General features: G+C 43.2%; 1 protein-coding gene across 3 annotated transcripts in view; it reads left to right on the top strand.

Annotated features, from left to right (window-relative positions):
* Positions 1–18851, top strand: part of slc2a9l2 (solute carrier family 2 member 9, like 2) — an 88129-nt gene that overhangs the window by 19381 nt on the left and 49897 nt on the right. For all 3 annotated transcript variants that reach the window (XM_049467764.1, XM_049467763.1, XM_049467765.1), the window contains exons 5-6: positions 6294–6418; positions 7468–7613. In XM_049467764.1, coding sequence (XP_049323721.1) covers positions 6294–6418; positions 7468–7613 — 271 coding nt within the window. The remainder of the gene's footprint in view (positions 1–6293; positions 6419–7467; positions 7614–18851) is intronic.

Here is an 18851-nt window from a genome sequence, read left to right as displayed (position 1 = left end):
TGATATCTCACTCTGAGGTTTTAAATCGAGTGCATTTAGTTAAACACTTCCCACTGTGGAGGGAAAATGAGTTTTCTCCGTCTGTAATCAGACCCGCTGACCCTGCCAAGAGTTCTCCACAAGCGTTCTGCGCTCTATCGCTCCAAATCAGTTAATCAGTGGAGCGTGGTCCGCTCCAGACCCGGAGCCAGCTGGAGTACGGCCAGGCGGGAACGCTGTGCCGGATAAAAGTGCCGTAGGGACCGGAGCGGGAGAACGACGACAGCAAACACACTTGCTGCTGCAAATTGTTCCTAAATTACTGTTATATACACTGAAAAACAAGAGGAGAATATTTACTATACTCTATACCCTATAACCACATTCTCTTCAGAACACCAGCAGAAACATGTAGCTGTGAGAACATTTACATACCCTTTATATAGAAAAAAAATGTTATACAAATGTTTAAAAAGAGCCAAAAGTGACTGTTAGGATGGAGCATCAGCAAAAACACACCCACTTCAGGCAAAGTGGTAAACCGTGCACTTAAACGTCTTTTTATACTTAATTTGGAGTTTCCCTTTCTAAATTAAATAAACAGTAATCAGACTCTCAGTAAAATTGAAGTGATCATGTTATCCTGATGTAATCATTCTAGTACGGAAGCTCACACAGGACAATAGTGATATCATTTTAAACACACATCTGAGAGCCGCTGGATCACAGACTCAGTGCAGAAACGCTGGGTTATTTCTCGTATAGGCGGCACAGGTAAAGACTCGCTCCCACAAATAAAAAAAAAGAAATTAGAAAAAAGCTTAATCAGCCACCAATATCATATTAATGTCCGTTAATCTGTTGATTGAAACGGCCGATATTTGAGGCCACCACGCTACACATTCTGTTAAAGGAATCGTCTACAGGGTCAGAGCCCTGAACTGTAACCTTGCTGTTGGTCTATCAGAGCCGTGCGAGGTCCGTGTCGGTGTGATCAGTGATCCGCTGGAGGCGGTGTCGGTGTCGGTGCGAGCGCTCGTGTTGTAAGCGGTTCAGAGCACCCGTTCTCCACATGTCCTCGCTAACCTTTAGCGACGGTCACGCCTGCTGTGACCTCACGCCTCCCGCTGTCCTGCGGTGGCATTTACACGCCCCGGACTGTGTGCTGAAATGTCAGTGTGTTTATTAAACACCGCGCTTTCTGTAAAACACACTCCACACCGTCCACATACAGCGGGGACCAGCCGAGGGGCGGGGCTTCAGTTTCTGGAAATCCCATAATAACCAATTCCTTCAAACGCTGTCGATTATTGATTCAGTATTTCTGCAATTTATACATTTAAATGATGTTAAACAAAAATATTAAAGAATGCATTTATTTATTTATTTAGAGAGGTTCCTAATGTTCCTCCTGTGATAATCCATCCCATAATAACTCCAGTATTCTCTATACACAGTAGCAGCAGGGTGTGGATGAGTATTGTCCTGCTGGAATAGAGGGCGGAGTGTTCAGTGTTCAGTAAAGGTAAATTTCCAGAAAATATAGTAAACTAATGACTGAATCTAATGATTTAGTGTCTCCTGATTCACGCTGGCGTCTCTACAGCTCAGGATCTGAAGATACGAGGTTTTAACAGATTCTTACTGATGAGTTCAGTCCTGCAGACAGAGCCAACATCACTTCCTGCTCCCGCCCACCCACTACAGATCAGTGATACAGAGAGAGAGAGAGACAGAGAGAGAGAGAGAGAGAGAGACAGAGAGACACACAGAGAGAGAGAGAGACAGAGAGAGAGACAGAGAGAGAGAGAGAGACAGAGAGAGGGAGAGAGAGACAAAGAGAGAGAGAGAGAGAGACAGAGAGAAAGAGAGAGAGAGACAGAGACAGAGAGAGAGACAGAGAGAGAGAGAGAGAGACAGAGAGAAAGAGAGAGAGAGAGAAATGTATTGTGCATATGGAATTGTCATATATGAAATATATGGACATAAATAGTTAAAACATATAAATGCAAAATATATATGAAAACTATTTGGAACAGACACAATTTTAAATGATGACAAATATGTACAGTTATGTGTGTAAAAGTACAAAAACAGAGTTTTAAATGCCCTTTTATTATTATCTCACACAGAGCTATAGATAATATGTAGATAATTACCAACTCCCAAACTCCCTGACTCATCCCCAACCGAGGTGGAGGTGGGTTTAGAAGTCAGGTTGAGTTGGGGAGTTGGAAATGAGTTGGAGATGAGTCGGGAATGAGTTGTAAATTTGGGGATGACTTGAGAAGTTAAGAATGAGTTAAGAATTTGTTGGTTTTGTGTTGGGGATGAGTAGAAGATGAGTTGGCGGTTTGGTGATGAGTTGAGGATAAATTGGTGATGAGTAGGAGATGAGTTGGGGGGTTTGGGGTGAGTAGTGGATGAGATAGGGATATGTTGTGGATGAATTGGTGATGAGTAGGAGATGAGTTGAAGATTCAGGGATGAGTTAGGGATGAGTTGGGGGTTTGGGAAGTCTGGAAGGAGTTGGGTACGAGTTGATCATATTGTCCAATATCATGACCTTACAATCAAATCCTCTCAGCAATTTGAATCTAATATCTAGTAGAAACAGTTACTCCAACAAAAGCAGGATAAACCTTTTTTAATATCCTTAAAATGCATTGATGGGTGACTTATTATTGCTGTGCATACAGTGCATTGCTCTCAGGGGCTTCTTCTGGGTAGTGTACCTCCTGGTGAGAGAACACTGACTGTTAGACAGGTGATTGTGAATGAGTAGTGAATGAGCAGATCCTCCAGTATGTTGGTGTAGATACTATAGGTGTACCTACAGATACGCTGCCTCTGTTATGTGATGATACTGTGAGCGGTGTTTGATGTTCTGAGCGTTAGACTGGAGTCAGCAGGTCAGAAGTGTCTCTTGTTCAGTTTTTCCTCTTTGTGACGGAGAGAAAGAGAACAGGGTCACGCCTGCCGATGAAAGACGATCGGACAATGAATGGAAATGGTGACAGATTCAGACTCAATGGCTCCCCCGCTGCTTTCTGCTGTTCACTGATTGGATGTGATGGACTTGACCAAGCGTGAAACTTCATCAGACAGTGTCTGTGTGTGTGTGTGTGTGTGTGTGTGTGATTCAGAGGATCTGTAGAGGTGGCTCTTTTATTCGAGGTCTGGTCGAGAGCTGGGCGTGATGGACGGTACGCGGATTTTCACGCCACAGAAATTCCACTGGGCTGAATTACATTACAATCAAATCAAATTTACAGAAATCACTAATCCGTGAAGTCCTCGAGCACAACAGGCTGCTGATAATAAAACATGGTACAGATCCCTCAGCCCCTCCAGTCCAATGGAGAAATAATTTCAGTTTCTATTAATTCAGTTCTGTTCCTTGTTGACTTCTATTACACTCCTACATCCACTTTTAATTCTACTGCCTTCTCCCACTACTCCCACTACTCCCACTACTCTAACTACTCCCACTACTCCAACTACTCCCACTACTCCCACTACTCCAACTACTCCCACTACTCCCACTACTCCAACTACTCCCACTACTCCCACTACTCCAACTACTCCCACTACTCCCACTACTCCCACTACTCCCACTACTCCAACTACTCCCACTACTCCCACTACTCCCACTACTCCAACTACTCCCACTACTCCCACTACTCCCACTACTCCCACTACTCCAACTACTCCCACTACTCCCACTACTCCCACTACTCCCACTACTCCCACTACTCCCACTACTCCAACTACTCCCACTACTCCCACTACTCCCACTACTCCCACTACTCCCACTACTCCAACTACTCCCACTACTCCCACTACTCCAACTACTCCCACTACTCCCACTACTCCCACTACTCCAACTACTCCCACTACTCCCACTACTCCCACTACTCCAACTACTCCCACTACTCCCACTACTCCAACTACTCCAACTACTCCCACTACTCCCACTACTCCCACTACTCCCACTACTCCCACTACTCCCACTACTCCAACTACTCCCACTACTCCAACTACTCCAACTACTCCCACTACTCCAACTACTCACTCCCAACCCACTGTCCTGTACACCTCCTTCTTCTTCTAATATCAGTTTTTTCTCAATACTCCAGTTTAATTCTAGTCTACTAATTTCCTTCAGAAGTCTTAACTGAATGAGTTAATAGAGTTAATCCAGCTGTGTGTAATTTAGTCTCAGTATAAATACAGCTGTTCTGTGAAGAGCTCAGTGGTTTGTTAGTGAACACTAGTGAACTAGTGAAGAGGAGCTGCAGAGATCCACAGCTCAGGTGGATCAGGACAACTATAAGTCCTGCTCTCCACAAATCTGATCTTTATGGAAGAGTGGAAAAAGAAAAGCATTGTTGAAAGAAAGACGTAAGAAGTTCTGTTTGCAGTTTGTAGCTACAAGTCATGTAGAAACACAGTAAACATGTGGAAGAGAAAATATCTAGATAAAGTCTCTAGATGATCAAAGCTGGTAGAGATAAATCACAAAAGAGCTGCAGCTGTAACTACAGAGAAAGATGGATCTGCTAAGCTTTGATATCGAGAGGCTGAATAAACCATGTGTTATTTTCATTTCACTTAACAATTATGTGCTACTTTGTGTTGGTTTATCACTTAAAATCTCAATAAAATATATGTGGTTAGACAGTTCAATTACAGTACACTTCTCTCTCTCTCTCTCTCTCTCTCTCTCTCTCTCTCTCTCTCTCCTGTAGAATAAATGGGTAATCTGGTCTGTCAGGCAGTGGTTTCTGGTCTGAAACATCCTGAGGGTTTTTTTTTTTCTAGAGAAAGATTGATATGGTGCTTCTTGTGATGGTATAGTGAATAACCTGCTGTCACTCTGCTCATCCTTCTGTCCTGATTTATCTCAGCTCTCCTGACTCTCCAAAACCGTCCATAACTCTCCACCAGATCACCTTCAGGCAGCTTCTGTAATTTTATAATACAGAAGAAGATGCCAAATAACATTTAACTGAATGTCTATTAACTGCAACTTAACCATATGTTGGATGTAAATGATTCAAAATAGAACGTAACCCTGAACCTAACCCTAACCTTAACCATTAATCAACCCTAAAATCTAACCCTACACTTAACCTAAACTTTAAATCTAACCCTAAACCCAATGCTAAAATGTTAAGATTGGAGTTTGGGAGTTGGAGTTGGATGTTGGGTTACATTCAATAAAGAATCATTTACTTTCACCTTAGAGTTCAATTCCATTTAATAGACATACAGTTAAATGTTAGTTGAAGGTCAGTTGACCATCCAAGTAAAGTGTAACCATAAATTCAAACAAAAATGATAAAATAAGAATAAGAACAACAAAAGCTCAAATAAAAAAATAAGTATAAGCAGAACAGAAGCTTGTAGAAAGCTAAGCTAAACAGGAAGGTTTTAGCTGTGTTTTTTAAAGCTAGTAACACTGACGTAGCCTGATGAATATTAATTAAGTTCCATATTTTTGGGGCATAAAAACAGAAAAAGCTGCTTCACCAGTCTTTGTTTGATTAATTTTGGGAATATTATTCAGTAAAGCAGCTTCTGATGATCTGAACACAGGATTCTGTTGGAGAGTCTGAGATGTATGTTGGTGCTAAACCAATAAACCATTAAGAGATTTCTAAACCAGTAAAATTATAAAAAAAATAATCAATCCTAAAAAACACAGACAGCAGTGAAGTGAAGCTAAAACGTTCTCTATATGTTCTCTCTTTTCTGTGCAAAAATAAAAATAAAAGCAATTTAATTTTGACAACATCTGGCAACATCTGGACCCACACAGATTCTTCAGTACACTGGGAGGAACTGAACAGGAACTGAAGGAACTACCTGAGGAACTGGGCAGGAACTAGGCTCTGATTGGTTGAGGTAAAGAGAGGTGTTGTAGCAATAGAGTCTCCTAGCAGAACTTTCTCTGGAGCTCCGTGGTTCTTGCTAATGCTCTTTGGTGGCTCTCGTGTTATTTTAGTTCATCATGTTGGTTTTTCCCATTTTTTATGGAGGTTCTCCTTTAGGCTTTGGTTCCTTTCAGATCTTGAGGATTCTTTACATGGTTCTTCCACATGCTGTTATTCCACATGGTTCTCCTTTTAGTCTTGAGTTTATCATTTTGGGTGTTTTATCTCCATGTTTTAATAACATTTTTTATTTTATTTCTTAGATACCTTTCAGTGGCTCAGTCTCTTATCGTAACTTTAACCATTTTTGATTGGTTGTTGAACAAATTGATGAAATAATATTTATGAATAAATTATCTCTCTCTCTCTCCGTAGGAAAGGAACTCTTCTGGCTAACAACAGTCTGGCCATTATTGCTGCGCTCCTATTGGCTCTGGGAGAGAAAGCCGGATCGTTTGAGATGCTCATTATTGGACGCTTCATCATTGGCATGGATTCAGGTGAGTCCTGATTGGCCTTCCTCTCTTCTGATTGGTTCAGATGGTCAGTGTAATGTGTGGAAATGCCAGTTTATCTTCAGATCCTGCAGAAACACATCAGGTTTGGAGTTTCCTGTCTGGTCAGGAAGGAAGTCCGTCTTTAGGAATTCATGCTGGATGTTTGACAGATGGAGGAGCAGCAGGAGAGGAGCGTCTGCAGAGCGTAGACTGTTTTAAAGCTGAAGTGAATAAATAAGTGTTGAGTTGTTTTTTAGCTGTCAGCTGGAGCAGATCTGAGCGGTAGAACTCCAGAACTCAGAAAAGTTCTCGTCCGGTTTTATAAAGTTTTTGCTGTAAATGTTTTTTGTGTTTTGTGAGTTTAAAGGAGGAGAAAGACTTTTACAATAGTGAGAAATTGACCTAGAAAGACAAATTGAGAGAGAGAAAGAGAGAGAGACAGACAGACAGAAATAGACAGAGAGACAGGCAATGGAGAAAGGTTGAGACAGAAGACAGAGAGAGAAAAAGAGAAGAGACAGAGAGAGAGAGAGAGAGAGAGAGAGACTGGCTCTGATTGCTGTCTCTTCATGTTAACCTGCGTAGGTTTGTGTGTGTGTGTATGTGTGTGTGTGTGTGTGTGTGTGTGTGTGTGTGTGTGTGTGTGTGGACTGCTGTGCTGGGAGATGAGGGCTGAAAACACCTGCTGCTTAATACACAATACACACACACATACACACATACACCTACACACACACACTCACTGCAGCAGCAGGAGGAACAGTAAGAGGTGTGTGTGTGTGTTCTGATTCTTGAATGGTGGGAAAAATCAGACCTTGCTGTTCGCTTGATGTTGGGCTCGATGTTGGGATCCGTGTTGGTTTTAGAGTGTGGCCAGTTAAAAGGTTGATTTTAAAGTTTGTAAAGTTCTAGATCACAGAATGGAATTTGTTAGTTTCTGAGTTATGGTTGTACGTTTTTTTGTAAAGTTATGGGCTATAGTAAAGTTTAAAGTAAATGTTTAAATAATATAAATGTAATAATACTATAAATTAGTTCTCTCTCTTTCTCAGGTATATCTCTCAGTGTTCTGCCGATGTATCTGGGGGAGATTTCTCCGCGGGAATGGCGCGGATCCATCGGTCAGTTTAACGCAGTCTTCATCTGCCTCGGGGTTTTTATCGGGCAGCTGCTCGGCCTGCCTGAGATATTCGGACACGTGAGTTTTATTCCATTATGAGACGATTTTAGTTAAAATCTACAGTATTCAGTTCTGCTGAAGAGCTGTTGGTTCTCCTGCTCTCCTATTGGTCAGAACTTCAGCGGTAGAACTGAAGACCATCAGATATACACCCAACACAATCAGGAAACCGACCAATCAGCTTCTGATTTTACGTTTGTGAGCTGAGCTGAATACAGAGCTCTAACAGAACGAGTTAAGGCAGTCGTATGTTTATGATGTAATCAGCCGACCTCTGCTGCTTTTCCGCTGTTAGTAGAGGATGAGCTTGATGTAAAGCTTCCCATAATGCAGTGCAGCATGTGGAGCTCTCTCTCTCTGTTGGAATGAATCGGGTGGATGGAGGAGAAAAGGACAGTGCTGATTATTAGCTGGAGTGGTTGGTGACCCTGTATAATTAATGAATTAGTTATACAGTAATTAAGGAGCGCTGTGACGGGTGGGAGAGTGTCCTTCTCTCTGAATCTCTCAGATCTGCTTTTATCCTCCGTCTGATGATTCTCCTCATATCAAACACAATTCCTGCTGAAGCTCTGATAAAAGTCTCTCTCTCTCTTTCTCCTTCTCTCTATCTCTCTCTCTCAATACATTTTCAGTTTAAAGTAGCTTTATTTGCATTAATTGCAATTAACAACTTTTGACAAAGCAATGAAACAAAGAGTTAATATAGAAAAAGGAATAAAATAACAACAAATATATAAAAAATCATATAGATTTGAATAAAGTTCATAAATAAGGGATGAGGTGAGCATCCTAACCTCACTCAGATGAGTTCTAGTGATGAATGCAATCAAATCCTCACAGCAATGTTCCATAATCGAGTAGAAATGTTGTAGTCTAAATGCTGTAGTTCTGGCTCAGAGTTAAAGTGTTGAGTTTCTGTAGGATATTTAAGGCTGTTTGTGTAGAAAGAGAGTAAAATCTTCTGGACAGTAGAGACAGTTATTCCAACAAAAGCAGGATAAACTCTTTAAACAGGCTGATTTTCAGAGCTGATGGTTCTGGTTCTGGTTCTGGAGTTCGGCTATATGATCTCGCTCCATCTGCTCCACACTGAGAGCGGTTCACTCTCTGAATCTGAGTTTTAATGGTGTTCATGTTTATGTATCAGTGACTTTTGGCTCTCGTGCCTCGTGTCAGCTTGTCTGTGTGTGTGTGTTTAAGTGTGTGTAAGTGTGTGTGTAAGAGAGAGCGTTTGTGTGTAAGTGTGTGTGTGTTTGTGTGTGTTTTAGTGTGTGTGTGTTTTTCTGGCTCTCACAAATCTGTTTGTTGTTTGTTTGTGTGAGAAAGACTTACGCGTCTCACTCTCGCGCCTTTTATTCCGTTTTAAGTGAGTAACGATTTCTATTGTGTGGGAATTGGACAGAACCCAAGCAGCGGCCCAGAGTCCCCACACTGCAGGGAGCGCTGTGTTTCCTCACCATCAGAGAGAGAGAGAGAGAGACGGAGAGAGAGAGAGAGACGGAGAGAGAGAGAGAGACGGAGAGAGATAGAGAGAGAGAGAGAGAGAAGAGTAAAAAGAGAGAGAGAAGCAAAAAGATATATATATATATATATAGAGAGAGAGAGAGAGAGAGATAGTGAGGTGGAGTGAGTGAGTGAGTGAGTGAGTGAGTGAGTGAGTGAGTGAGTGAGTGAGTGAGTGAGTGAGTGTGGGTGGGTATTGATCAGTAGACGCTCTGCTGGTTCTGGTTCTGGTTTTGGTTTTTATAAAAGCTGAACTGAAGATCCTCCACTGTCTGATAAACTCGGCTCTTCAGAAGAACAGTTCAGGAGCTCTTCAGCTGCTGGAGCTCTGTATCTGTGTGTCTGTGTATCTGAGTGTTACTGGGTTTGTTGGGAGAACTGGGACACTGTGATGGTCAGATCAGATCAGGATGGTTTTGGGCCCTCGGGCTGCAGACGTCCCTCCAGCTGCTTCAGCAGCAGTTCTAATCCAGTTTCGAGTGCATCACTAATGTTAAGTCTCTCGTCTCTCAGTGTCTGAAACAGTAGCAGTAAAGAGAGATAATTTGTGTTTTGTTGTATTGAAACGTTAGCTCTACTCTATCAGATGGTCCACATGTTATAGTAAGTACAGCGCAGCAGCTGGAGATGCGTCGGTACGGGAGGAGGGCAGGTTGGGGGCGGGATTAGCTGGTGATGGAGGGATTAATGGATGTGCTGTGCGGGTGGAGCGGGGGTGGAGCGGGGGTGTTGGAGGAGGCCGTGACCTGTTCTCAGCTAATCACCTGCTGACCGCAGGACAGCGGCGTCAACAGGACGTCTCTCTGGAGACCCGTGACCGCTCGCTGTGCTTCACCTGCGTACAGCTCAGCACTAATCACTCAGATACCTGAGTACACACTCCACACACACACACACACACACACACACCTGCCGCTGTGCTGTTCACGGTGTGTGTGTGCTCTGATTGTGTGCACTGATTTTAGTGTGTATATAATCCACATGTAGTTACAGTTCAGACTCAGTGTGATGATCAGAGTAATCAGCTGATTAATCAATACAGCCCAGAGCAGGAGATCAGCTGATCAGCTGGGAGGAGGAGTCCTCTCTTCTCTTCTTTATATATTTTAGTTTTTTGATATTTGTTGTCACACACTAATAACACGAGACCTCAGGCCAGAACTGTGTTTAATTACAGTCCATTACTGATGATTGTTGATGTTTTAATACTGAGAAATACAATCGATTACACGGAATTGGACTTAATAATGACTGTAATAAACTACATACGCAAAAAACATGTGATTATTCATCATTTTAAACCATATAATTCACTACAACAGCATGTTTAACTGTGTCTGCTTTTAACTTAAACATGATTTATTATTGCAGACTACACAAATAATATGATTAATGTGATTAATAGTGTTCAACCCCAGATATCATGTGATTAATCGTAATCCACTGCACTTCATCATCATGTTATTAATGTGATTAATCACTTTAACAACAAGATTATTGCAGTTATCTTCACCGCGGTTTAGATATCAGACAGCTCTAATGATACAGATTAATAGTGATTTTATTATTGATACCTGTAACATCTGAGAGATACATGTGATGTTTGGAACAGGTGTTTTTGGCACAGGTAAGGAGCAGATGGACATGCTGGTAAACAGGTTCCACTCACTGACCACACTGTGGGTGTGTGTGTGTGTGTGTGTGTGTGTGTGTGTGTGTGTGTGTGGCATCAAGTCCAGCCCTGCAACAGCAGCAGATTGATTTTATTGATTTTATTTGTCCTCAGGAAGAGAGAGAGACAGAGGGAGAGAGGTAAAGGGAGAGATAGAGAGAGGGAGAGAAAAAAAGAGAGAGAGAGACAGGGAGAGAGGTAAAGGGAGAGAGAGAGAGAGAGAGAGAGAGGGAGAGAGAGAGAGAGAGAGAGACAGAGAGAGAGAGAGAGAGAGAGAGAGGGAGAGATATAGAGAGAGAGATAGAGAGAGGGAGAGATATAGAGAGAGAGAGATAGAGAGAGGGAGAGAAAAAAAGAGAGAGAGAGATAGAGAGAGGGAGAGATATAGAGAGAGAGAGATAGAGAGAGGGAGAGATATAGAGAGAGAGAGATAGAGAGAGGGAGAGATATAGAGAGAGAGAGATAGAGAGAGGGAGAGAAAAAAAGAAAGAGAGAGATAGAGAGAGGGAGAGAAAAGAGAGACTTTGAAATCAACTTTATTATAACAATAGTTTACCTGAACATGGAGAGAGAGAAAAAAAAACTCTTAAAACAGACACATTATTATCCTATATCACTAGTGATAAAAAGAAAGGAATAAAAAGAAATTAAAAAGACAAAAGTAAAACATCATTTTCATCAGGTTCACATAATAGCCCACCCTGACCCCACACATGATAAAACATTTGGAGATTATGGGTCATCCTAAAATAGGCATGTTCAATTCGAAGCCTAATTCTCACTGCCACTCTCAACATCTCCTCTGGGTCTGTTGCTCCGCCCCCCTGCATTTTATTTCTCCTGGAAAGCCAAGTAGCCAGTTTACTCTGACCTATCAGGAAGTTTAATAGACACAGCTTTTCTTTCCTTGAAGCAACATATTTCGGCCCAAAGACATACAAATGATCTGTCCACTGTACCCCCAGACCACTGCTCCATGTTTTGAGCAAGTCTAACACACCCCTGAGTCTGGCACAGCGCAGAAACAAATGCTGTAAAGTTTCCTCAGTGCCACAGAAAGGACACTCGCTCGACACAGTGGAGTCAATATGGGACACGTGTCTATTAGTGGCTATAGCCCCATGCACAAGCCTCCACTGTAAATCACCTGTACGCTTTTCTATCGGAGGCTTGTAAAGAGACCTCCAACAGCCTCGAGGGGAAGAGTCTGATACCAAGCAACCTAACCACCTAGACTCCTTTAAACCAATCAGAGCACCTTGATTAATGACCTTCACACAGGTGCCATACAGTGCTTTTTTAGAAACATCGGCAAAACTGCCCAAATGTGGAACAGCAAAAGAAAGAAGTGCCCCCTCTTCCTCTTGATACCCTGCAACCTCAGCAGCAACAGACAGGGATGGAAAAGGCCCTTGGTCCTCCTCTATTTCACCTCTTAGAGCCCTTTTAAAAGACAAAGGCAATGTACAGATCACTTTTCCCAGGATCCTCTGCAGCAGCCGAACAGACTGGATTCCTGTTTCTGTGCTCAACACAGCACCTGATTTCCAGCACCCACCAGCCCGTAGATCACCCAACTTTGTAATTTGAGCCTGTAAAAACCGCAAACGAATGCTTCTAAAACTCAGCTCTGCAACTGAAATCAAAGGGTTATAAAATAAAGGCTCTTCTTCAATAGGGACACACACCTGAGCATCAGATCTTTCACACCTCAGTACTAGAGACCAAGACCTTAAAACTGACTGATAAAAACCAGTGGTCCTGGAAAAGTCCAGTCCCTGTAATTTTAACAGAAACAGCTGTCTGTCATAGTTCAGGTTTTCCACCCTACGCAACAGAGCACTCGCTGTAGCAGCCCATGCCAGTCCATGACCAAACAAGAACCTCTGAGCTGTCTGTAGCCGGAAAGCAGTTATTCTACTGCGCAGGTCAATCAGACCCTGACCTCCCTCAGCCACAGGTAGATATAAAACAGGTGCACGGGTCCAATGCTGACCAGACCAAAAAAAACGAACCAGCTTACTCTGAAGCTCTTTAACCAAGGAGTCAGGCGGCTCCAGCACTGTGAGCCTATGCCACAGCCTGGAGGCAATCAAGTTGTTGGCCACCAGGACTCTGCCCCGATAAGAGAGCTGAGGCAGGACCCAGGTCCAGTGAGACAGCTTGGCACAAGACTTCTCCAATACTCCTTCCCAGTTTTTTTCCTGGTATTCAGGCATTCCTAGGAACACACCAAGATACTTCAAACCCTGTGTTCCCCACCTCAAACCTCCTGGCAACACAGGAAACCCTCTGTCCTGCCACTGTCCCACAATGTAGCCCTCAGACTTTCCCCAATTCATCCGAGCTGAGGATGCCCTCTCATAAAGAGACAAGGCCTGATTTAGACTATGAACATCTCCCTGCTCTTTAATGAACACAGTCACATCATCTGCATAAGCAGATAGCATCACTCTATCACTCAGTCCAGGCACCAAGAACCCCTGCAATTTCATTCTTAACCTACAAAATAGGGGTTCAATTGCAAGACTATATAATTGGCCCGAAAGAGGGCACCCTTGCCTGATTCCCCTTTGCATCATAATTGGGTAGCTTAGGCCCCCACCCACTTTGAGCATTATTGAGGCCCCAGAGTACAAAAGCTGAACGAAAGACAGAAAATTCTTACCAAACCCAAAACTTTGAAGAGTATTAAAAAGATAAGAATGATCAACTCTGTCAAATGCTTTTTCTTGGTCCATTGACAAAAGTCCCAAATCACTTGATGTCATAGAACATAAATCAATAACATCTCTTACAAGAAAAAGATTGTCCATAATAGTACGACCAGGCACACAATAAGTTTGATTAAAATGTATAATATTGTGTATTTGAGTCTTCAGTCTATTGGAGAGGCACTTTGATAAAATTTTATAGTCAGTGCATAACAAGGACACAGGTCTCCAGTTCTTTAAAAGGCCCAGGTTACCCTTCTTGGGTAGAAGAGATAATACTGCCCTTGTACAACTTAGAGGAAGCCGACCAGAATGTGCCGACCACTTAAAAACTTCATGTAAATCTGCACCAATGATGCTCCAGAAGGCCTTGTAAAACTCAGAGGGCAAGCCATCGATACCTGGTGCCCGTCCAGAAGAAAGCTGTTGAACAGCAGCAGTTAGTTCGTCATATTGAATATCACTGTCCAAAGCTTCAGCCTGCGATGCCTCTAGTTTTGGTAGCTCCTTCCACAAGTCCTCTCCACATTCAGGATCCGTCTCATCAGCACTGTAAAGGTCCGTGTAGAAATCCACAGCAATTTTTCTCATCTCAGCAGGGACTGAGGTCAGAGATCCATCAGGGCGTTGAAGGAACAGCATCTGGCTATGAGGTGTTGCCTTTCTCTCCAAATTAAAGAAAAAGGCAGTCGGAGCATCCATATCCTTAATGCTGGAGACACGAGCCCGTACCAACGCTGCTTTCGCCTGTTCATAAAGGAAAGAGCTCAGAGCCTTCCTCTTGTCATCCAGCAAGCCCCTCATTCTCATATCCTTCCTGACAAACAGCTCTTTCTCCAACAAACTGATCTCCCTTTCAAGTGCTAAAATAACACTTCTAGCTGCTGCCACTGTATGAGCAGTATACTGCTGACAAAAAGACTTAATCTGCGTTTTACCTATTTCCCACCATAGAACAACATTATCAAAATCTGCTTTCTTTGCTCTCCAAACCTCCCAAAAAGACATAAAACTTTTGCAAAATAACTCATCATAAATCAACTTTATGTTAAACTTCCAAAAAAATCTAGGTATTGCAGTCCCAGACAACATTAAATCTAAAATAACTATGTGATGGTCTGAGAAACCACAAGGAACCATAAATACTTTTAAAACTTTACATCTATCAACTTTAGTCACATAAAACCGATCCAAACGTGCTGCACTAACCCTCGTCCCTGAAACTTTAATCCATGTGTACTGTCTAACATCTTTATTAAATTCCCTCCAAGGATCAACAAGACTACACTCCTTTAAAACCACACCCAATTCAGAAGCAGACTGAGAATGAGGCTCCTCCCCATTCCTGTCCAATGTAAAATCTATAGTGCAGTTCCAATCACCTCCCATTACCACCACTACATTCTTATTAAACTGCTGGAGAGCACTCTTTAGCTTGCGAAACAGTTCCACACGTTCACTACCAAGATTAGAAGCATAAACATTAACAAACAAAAAAACTTTCCCTCTAATATCAACCTGCACAAGTAAAACCCTTCCCTGCTCTAACTCTGTGACCTGTAGCTGAGCTACCCCCAACCTCCTGGATAAGAACACACCTACACCTCCACTTAAATTAGATTTACTACTAAGTGCATACTTCCCTTCCCACCACATACCCCACTCTACCTCATTATCTTTATCACTGTGAGTTTCTTGAAAAAAGAAAAGAGAAAAGAGAGAGAGAGAGAGAGAGAGAGAGAGAGAGATAGAGAGAGGGAGAGAAAAAAAGAGAGAGAGAGATAGAGAGAGGGAGAGAAAAGAGAGAGAGAAAGAGAAAGAGAGAGAGAGAGAGGGAGAGATATAGAGAGAGAGAGATAGAGAGAGGGAGAGATATAGAGAGAGAGAGATAGAGAGAGGGAGAGAAAAAAAGAGAGAGAGAGAGAGAGAGAGAGACAGGTAGAGAGAGGGAGAGTCGTTGATAATAAACTCTTTCATCAGGTCTTCATTCATCTACTGTTTCTCAAGGGCAGACACTGACACCGGTGTGTGTGTGTGTGTATAAGTGTGTGTGTGTGTGTGTGAGTTTTTTTTTATTTAGTTTTAATATGTGGGTTTAATTAATAGTAATTGATTAATTGTGTAACGGTGGTTAAAGTGAGGGGTTGTGTGTTGCGTTTCGAGACGCTGTAAAGAGCTCAGTATTGTATAGAGTGTGTTTATTTCAGTAGTTAGATATCAGCGCTGGTTCTGAGGGTTGGGTCTGGATTAGTCTCTGGGTCTCGAGGCGTTGAGTTACAGTCTACGCCTCCGCGTTCATTTATACGCTATAATAACGACGGGATGTTCGGCGCCGGGCGGGACGGTCCTGCAGGAGGGGAATTCCAGGTGAGATCTGCCCCTCTGCTCCGGAGCGGGGTAATCCGGCGGGGGGCGTCCCGGTAAACAGCGAGTTACTGAATCCACTCCAGCTCCTCTCCTCCACTCAGAGACTCGGCGGAGAACAATCTGCAGTGAGTTATAATGTATGAAATATTAATCCCGGCCTGTGGAAGTGCCAGTCACGCTGAGATAACTCCACTCCCAGGAGGAGCTGTCACTCCCGCTGCCACCTGCCAGTGCCCTAATCAGATTCTGATCACTTTTAATGGGCTGCAGCCGTGACGGCGGAGAGGAGAGCATGTGGAATTCTGTCTTATCTGCTCTCCGTGTTCCACAGTGTAGTGTAGAGTTCCTACAACGTTCCTACTGCGTTCCTACTGCGTTCCTACTGCGTTCCTACAACATTCCTACTGCGTTCCTACTGCGTTCCTACTGCGTTCCTACTGCGTTCCTACAACATTCCTACAACGTTCCTACAACGTTCCTACTGCGTTCCTACTGCGCTCCTACTGCGCTCCTACTGCGCTCCTACTGCGTTCCTACAGCATTAACTACAGAGTTACTAGAGTTTCTACAACGTTGTGTTCCTACAGCGTTCATACAGAATTCCTAGAGAGTTCCTACAGACTTTCTAGAAAGTTACTAGTTTCAACAGCATTGACTACAGAGTTGCTACTGCATTCCTATAGAATTCCTAAGATGTTTCTCCTCATTAACTAAAGTGTTTCTACAGAATTCCCACAGCGTTCCCTCAGCTCCAGCGTGTCCCTCAACAGCATCTCTGGAATCATGCTAACTCCTTCACAGCAATCATTTGCTGCACTAATATCTGCTGAGCGTGATGAGCGTGAGCGGTGAACGCTGTGTAAACAGGTGTGGTGAATAGTGAGTGTGGTGAGAGAGTGTGACGCTGTAATAAAAGCTTTATCAGTGTTAAAACGTCGTGACTCTCTGAGTCCGGCCGCTGCAGCAGCTCCTCACCAGTTCTTTCCAGTCCCTGGATAAACAAGCATCACACAGCGGAAACACAGCGTTCTGGAGAGCGTTACTGTACCCTCACTATAGTGCACTAAATCAACTTTAATTAATTCATTGATTAATTGGTTCATTAATCAATTGTTTGATTATTTGGTAAATGTATTTGTTAGAGCTGTGTTAGTTTTTTTGTATAGAGTAATGTAGAAGTATTGGCTGATGTAGAGTCTGACTGAGTAATTAGTACTTTGTAATTGATTACTGTATTTAAGTAATTACCTGAACTCTGCGTGAGACAGAGCCGTGCTAATGAAGTGATTCATAACCTGAAAAAGACTGTAGAGCTCTGTGTGTGTGTGTATTTGTGTGTGTGTGTGTGTGTGTGTGTGTGTGTGTCTGTGAGTGTGTGTGTGTCTGTGTGTGTGTGTGAGTGTGTGTGTGTGTGTCTGTGTGTGTGTGTGTGTGTGTGTGTGTGTGTGTCTGTGTGTGTGTGTGAGTGTGTGTGTGTGTGTCTGTGTGTGTGTGTGTGTGTGTGTGTGAGTGTGTGTGTGTGTGTCTGTGTGTGTGTGTGTGTGTGTGTGTGTGTGTGTGTGAGTGTGTGTGTGTGTCTGTGTGTGTGTGTGAGTGTGTGTGTCTGTGTGTCTGTGTGTGTGTGTGTGTGTGTGTGTGTGTGTGAGTGTGTGTGTGTGTGTCTGTGTGTGTGTGTGAGTGTGTGTGTGTGTGTGTGTGTGTGTGTGTGTGTGCATCTGGAGTGTGTGTGTGTGTGTGTGTGTTTGTGTGTGTGTCTGTGTGTGTGTGTGTGTGTGTGTGTGTGTGTCTGTGTGTGTGTGTGAGTGTGTGTGTGTGTGTGTGCATCTGGAGTGTGTGTGTGTGTGTGTGTGTGTGCATCTGGAGTGTGTGTGTGTGTGTGTGTGTGTGCATCTGGAGTGTGTGTGTGTGTGTCTGTGTGTGTGTCTGTGAGTGTGTGTGTGTGTGTGTGTGTGTGTGTGTGTGTGTCTGTGTGTGTGTGTGAGTGTGTGTGTGTGTGTGTGTGTGCATCTGGAGTGTGTGTGTGTGTGTGTGTGTGTGCATCTGGAGTGTGTGTGTGTGTGTGTGTGTGTGCATCTGGAGTGTGTGTGTGTGTGTGTGTGTGTGTGTGCATCTGGAGTGTGTGAGTGTGTGTGTGTGTGAATCTGGAGTGTGTGTGTGTGTGTGTGTGTGTGCATCTGGAGTGTGTGTGTGTGTGTGTGTGTGTGCATCTGGAGTGTGTGTGTGTGTGTTTGTGTGTGAATCTGTGAAAGACTTTTGGGATAGCTGCCAGTTTACTCCACTAGGCAAACAGCCAACATTCACACACACACACACACACACACACACACTCTCACACACACTTTTATCATCGTTAAAGGGTCTTGGCAGAATTCCTGTGTGTGTGTGTGTGTGTGAGTGTGTGTGTGTGTGTGTGTGTGTGTGTGAGTGTGTGTGTGTGTGTGTGTGTGTGTGAGTGTGTGTGTGTGTGTGTGTGTGTGTGTGTGTGTGTGTGTGTGTGTGTGTGTGTGTGTGTGTGTGTGTTGGGGGTGAGTCAGCAGGTTGGTGACTCATCCTCGTGACTTTAACAGTACGGAAGGTGAGTGGTAGGTGAGTGCTCAGGCTCCGCCCACTTCTCCTGGTTCAGTTCCAGGAGTGACAGATGCTCATCCTCTTTCCTGTCTGTCCTCTGGAGCTCCGCCCACTCTCTGTAACGTGTCCTTGTCCGGTTTCCTCCTTCATGTGAGAGCCGTCCTCTCAGGGTTCAGCTTTTACTGTGCTGCTTAAGAGTTTATGAACCCTGTAAAATGTTCTATATTTTTGTATAAATAAGATCTAAAACATCAGATCATTTAATAGAAGTTCTAAAAGTAGATAAAGAGAACTAGTTAAAGGTCTCATTCTATCATTTTTTAATCATTGTTCTGGTGTTTCTATTTAGCCCTGTTTTAGTTCACTGGATTAGTGGTCTCTAAAGAAAGACAGGATTTTGGCTCTTGCTCATGAATATTCATACATGCA

Source organism: Astyanax mexicanus, chromosome 19 (genome assembly GCF_023375975.1).
Source record: "Astyanax mexicanus isolate ESR-SI-001 chromosome 19, AstMex3_surface, whole genome shotgun sequence".
In the NCBI taxonomy this organism is placed as follows: domain Eukaryota; kingdom Metazoa; phylum Chordata; class Actinopteri; order Characiformes; family Acestrorhamphidae; genus Astyanax; species Astyanax mexicanus.
The sequence above is the reverse complement of the archived record's forward strand: the minus strand, read 5'-3'. Positions and strand labels throughout refer to the sequence as shown.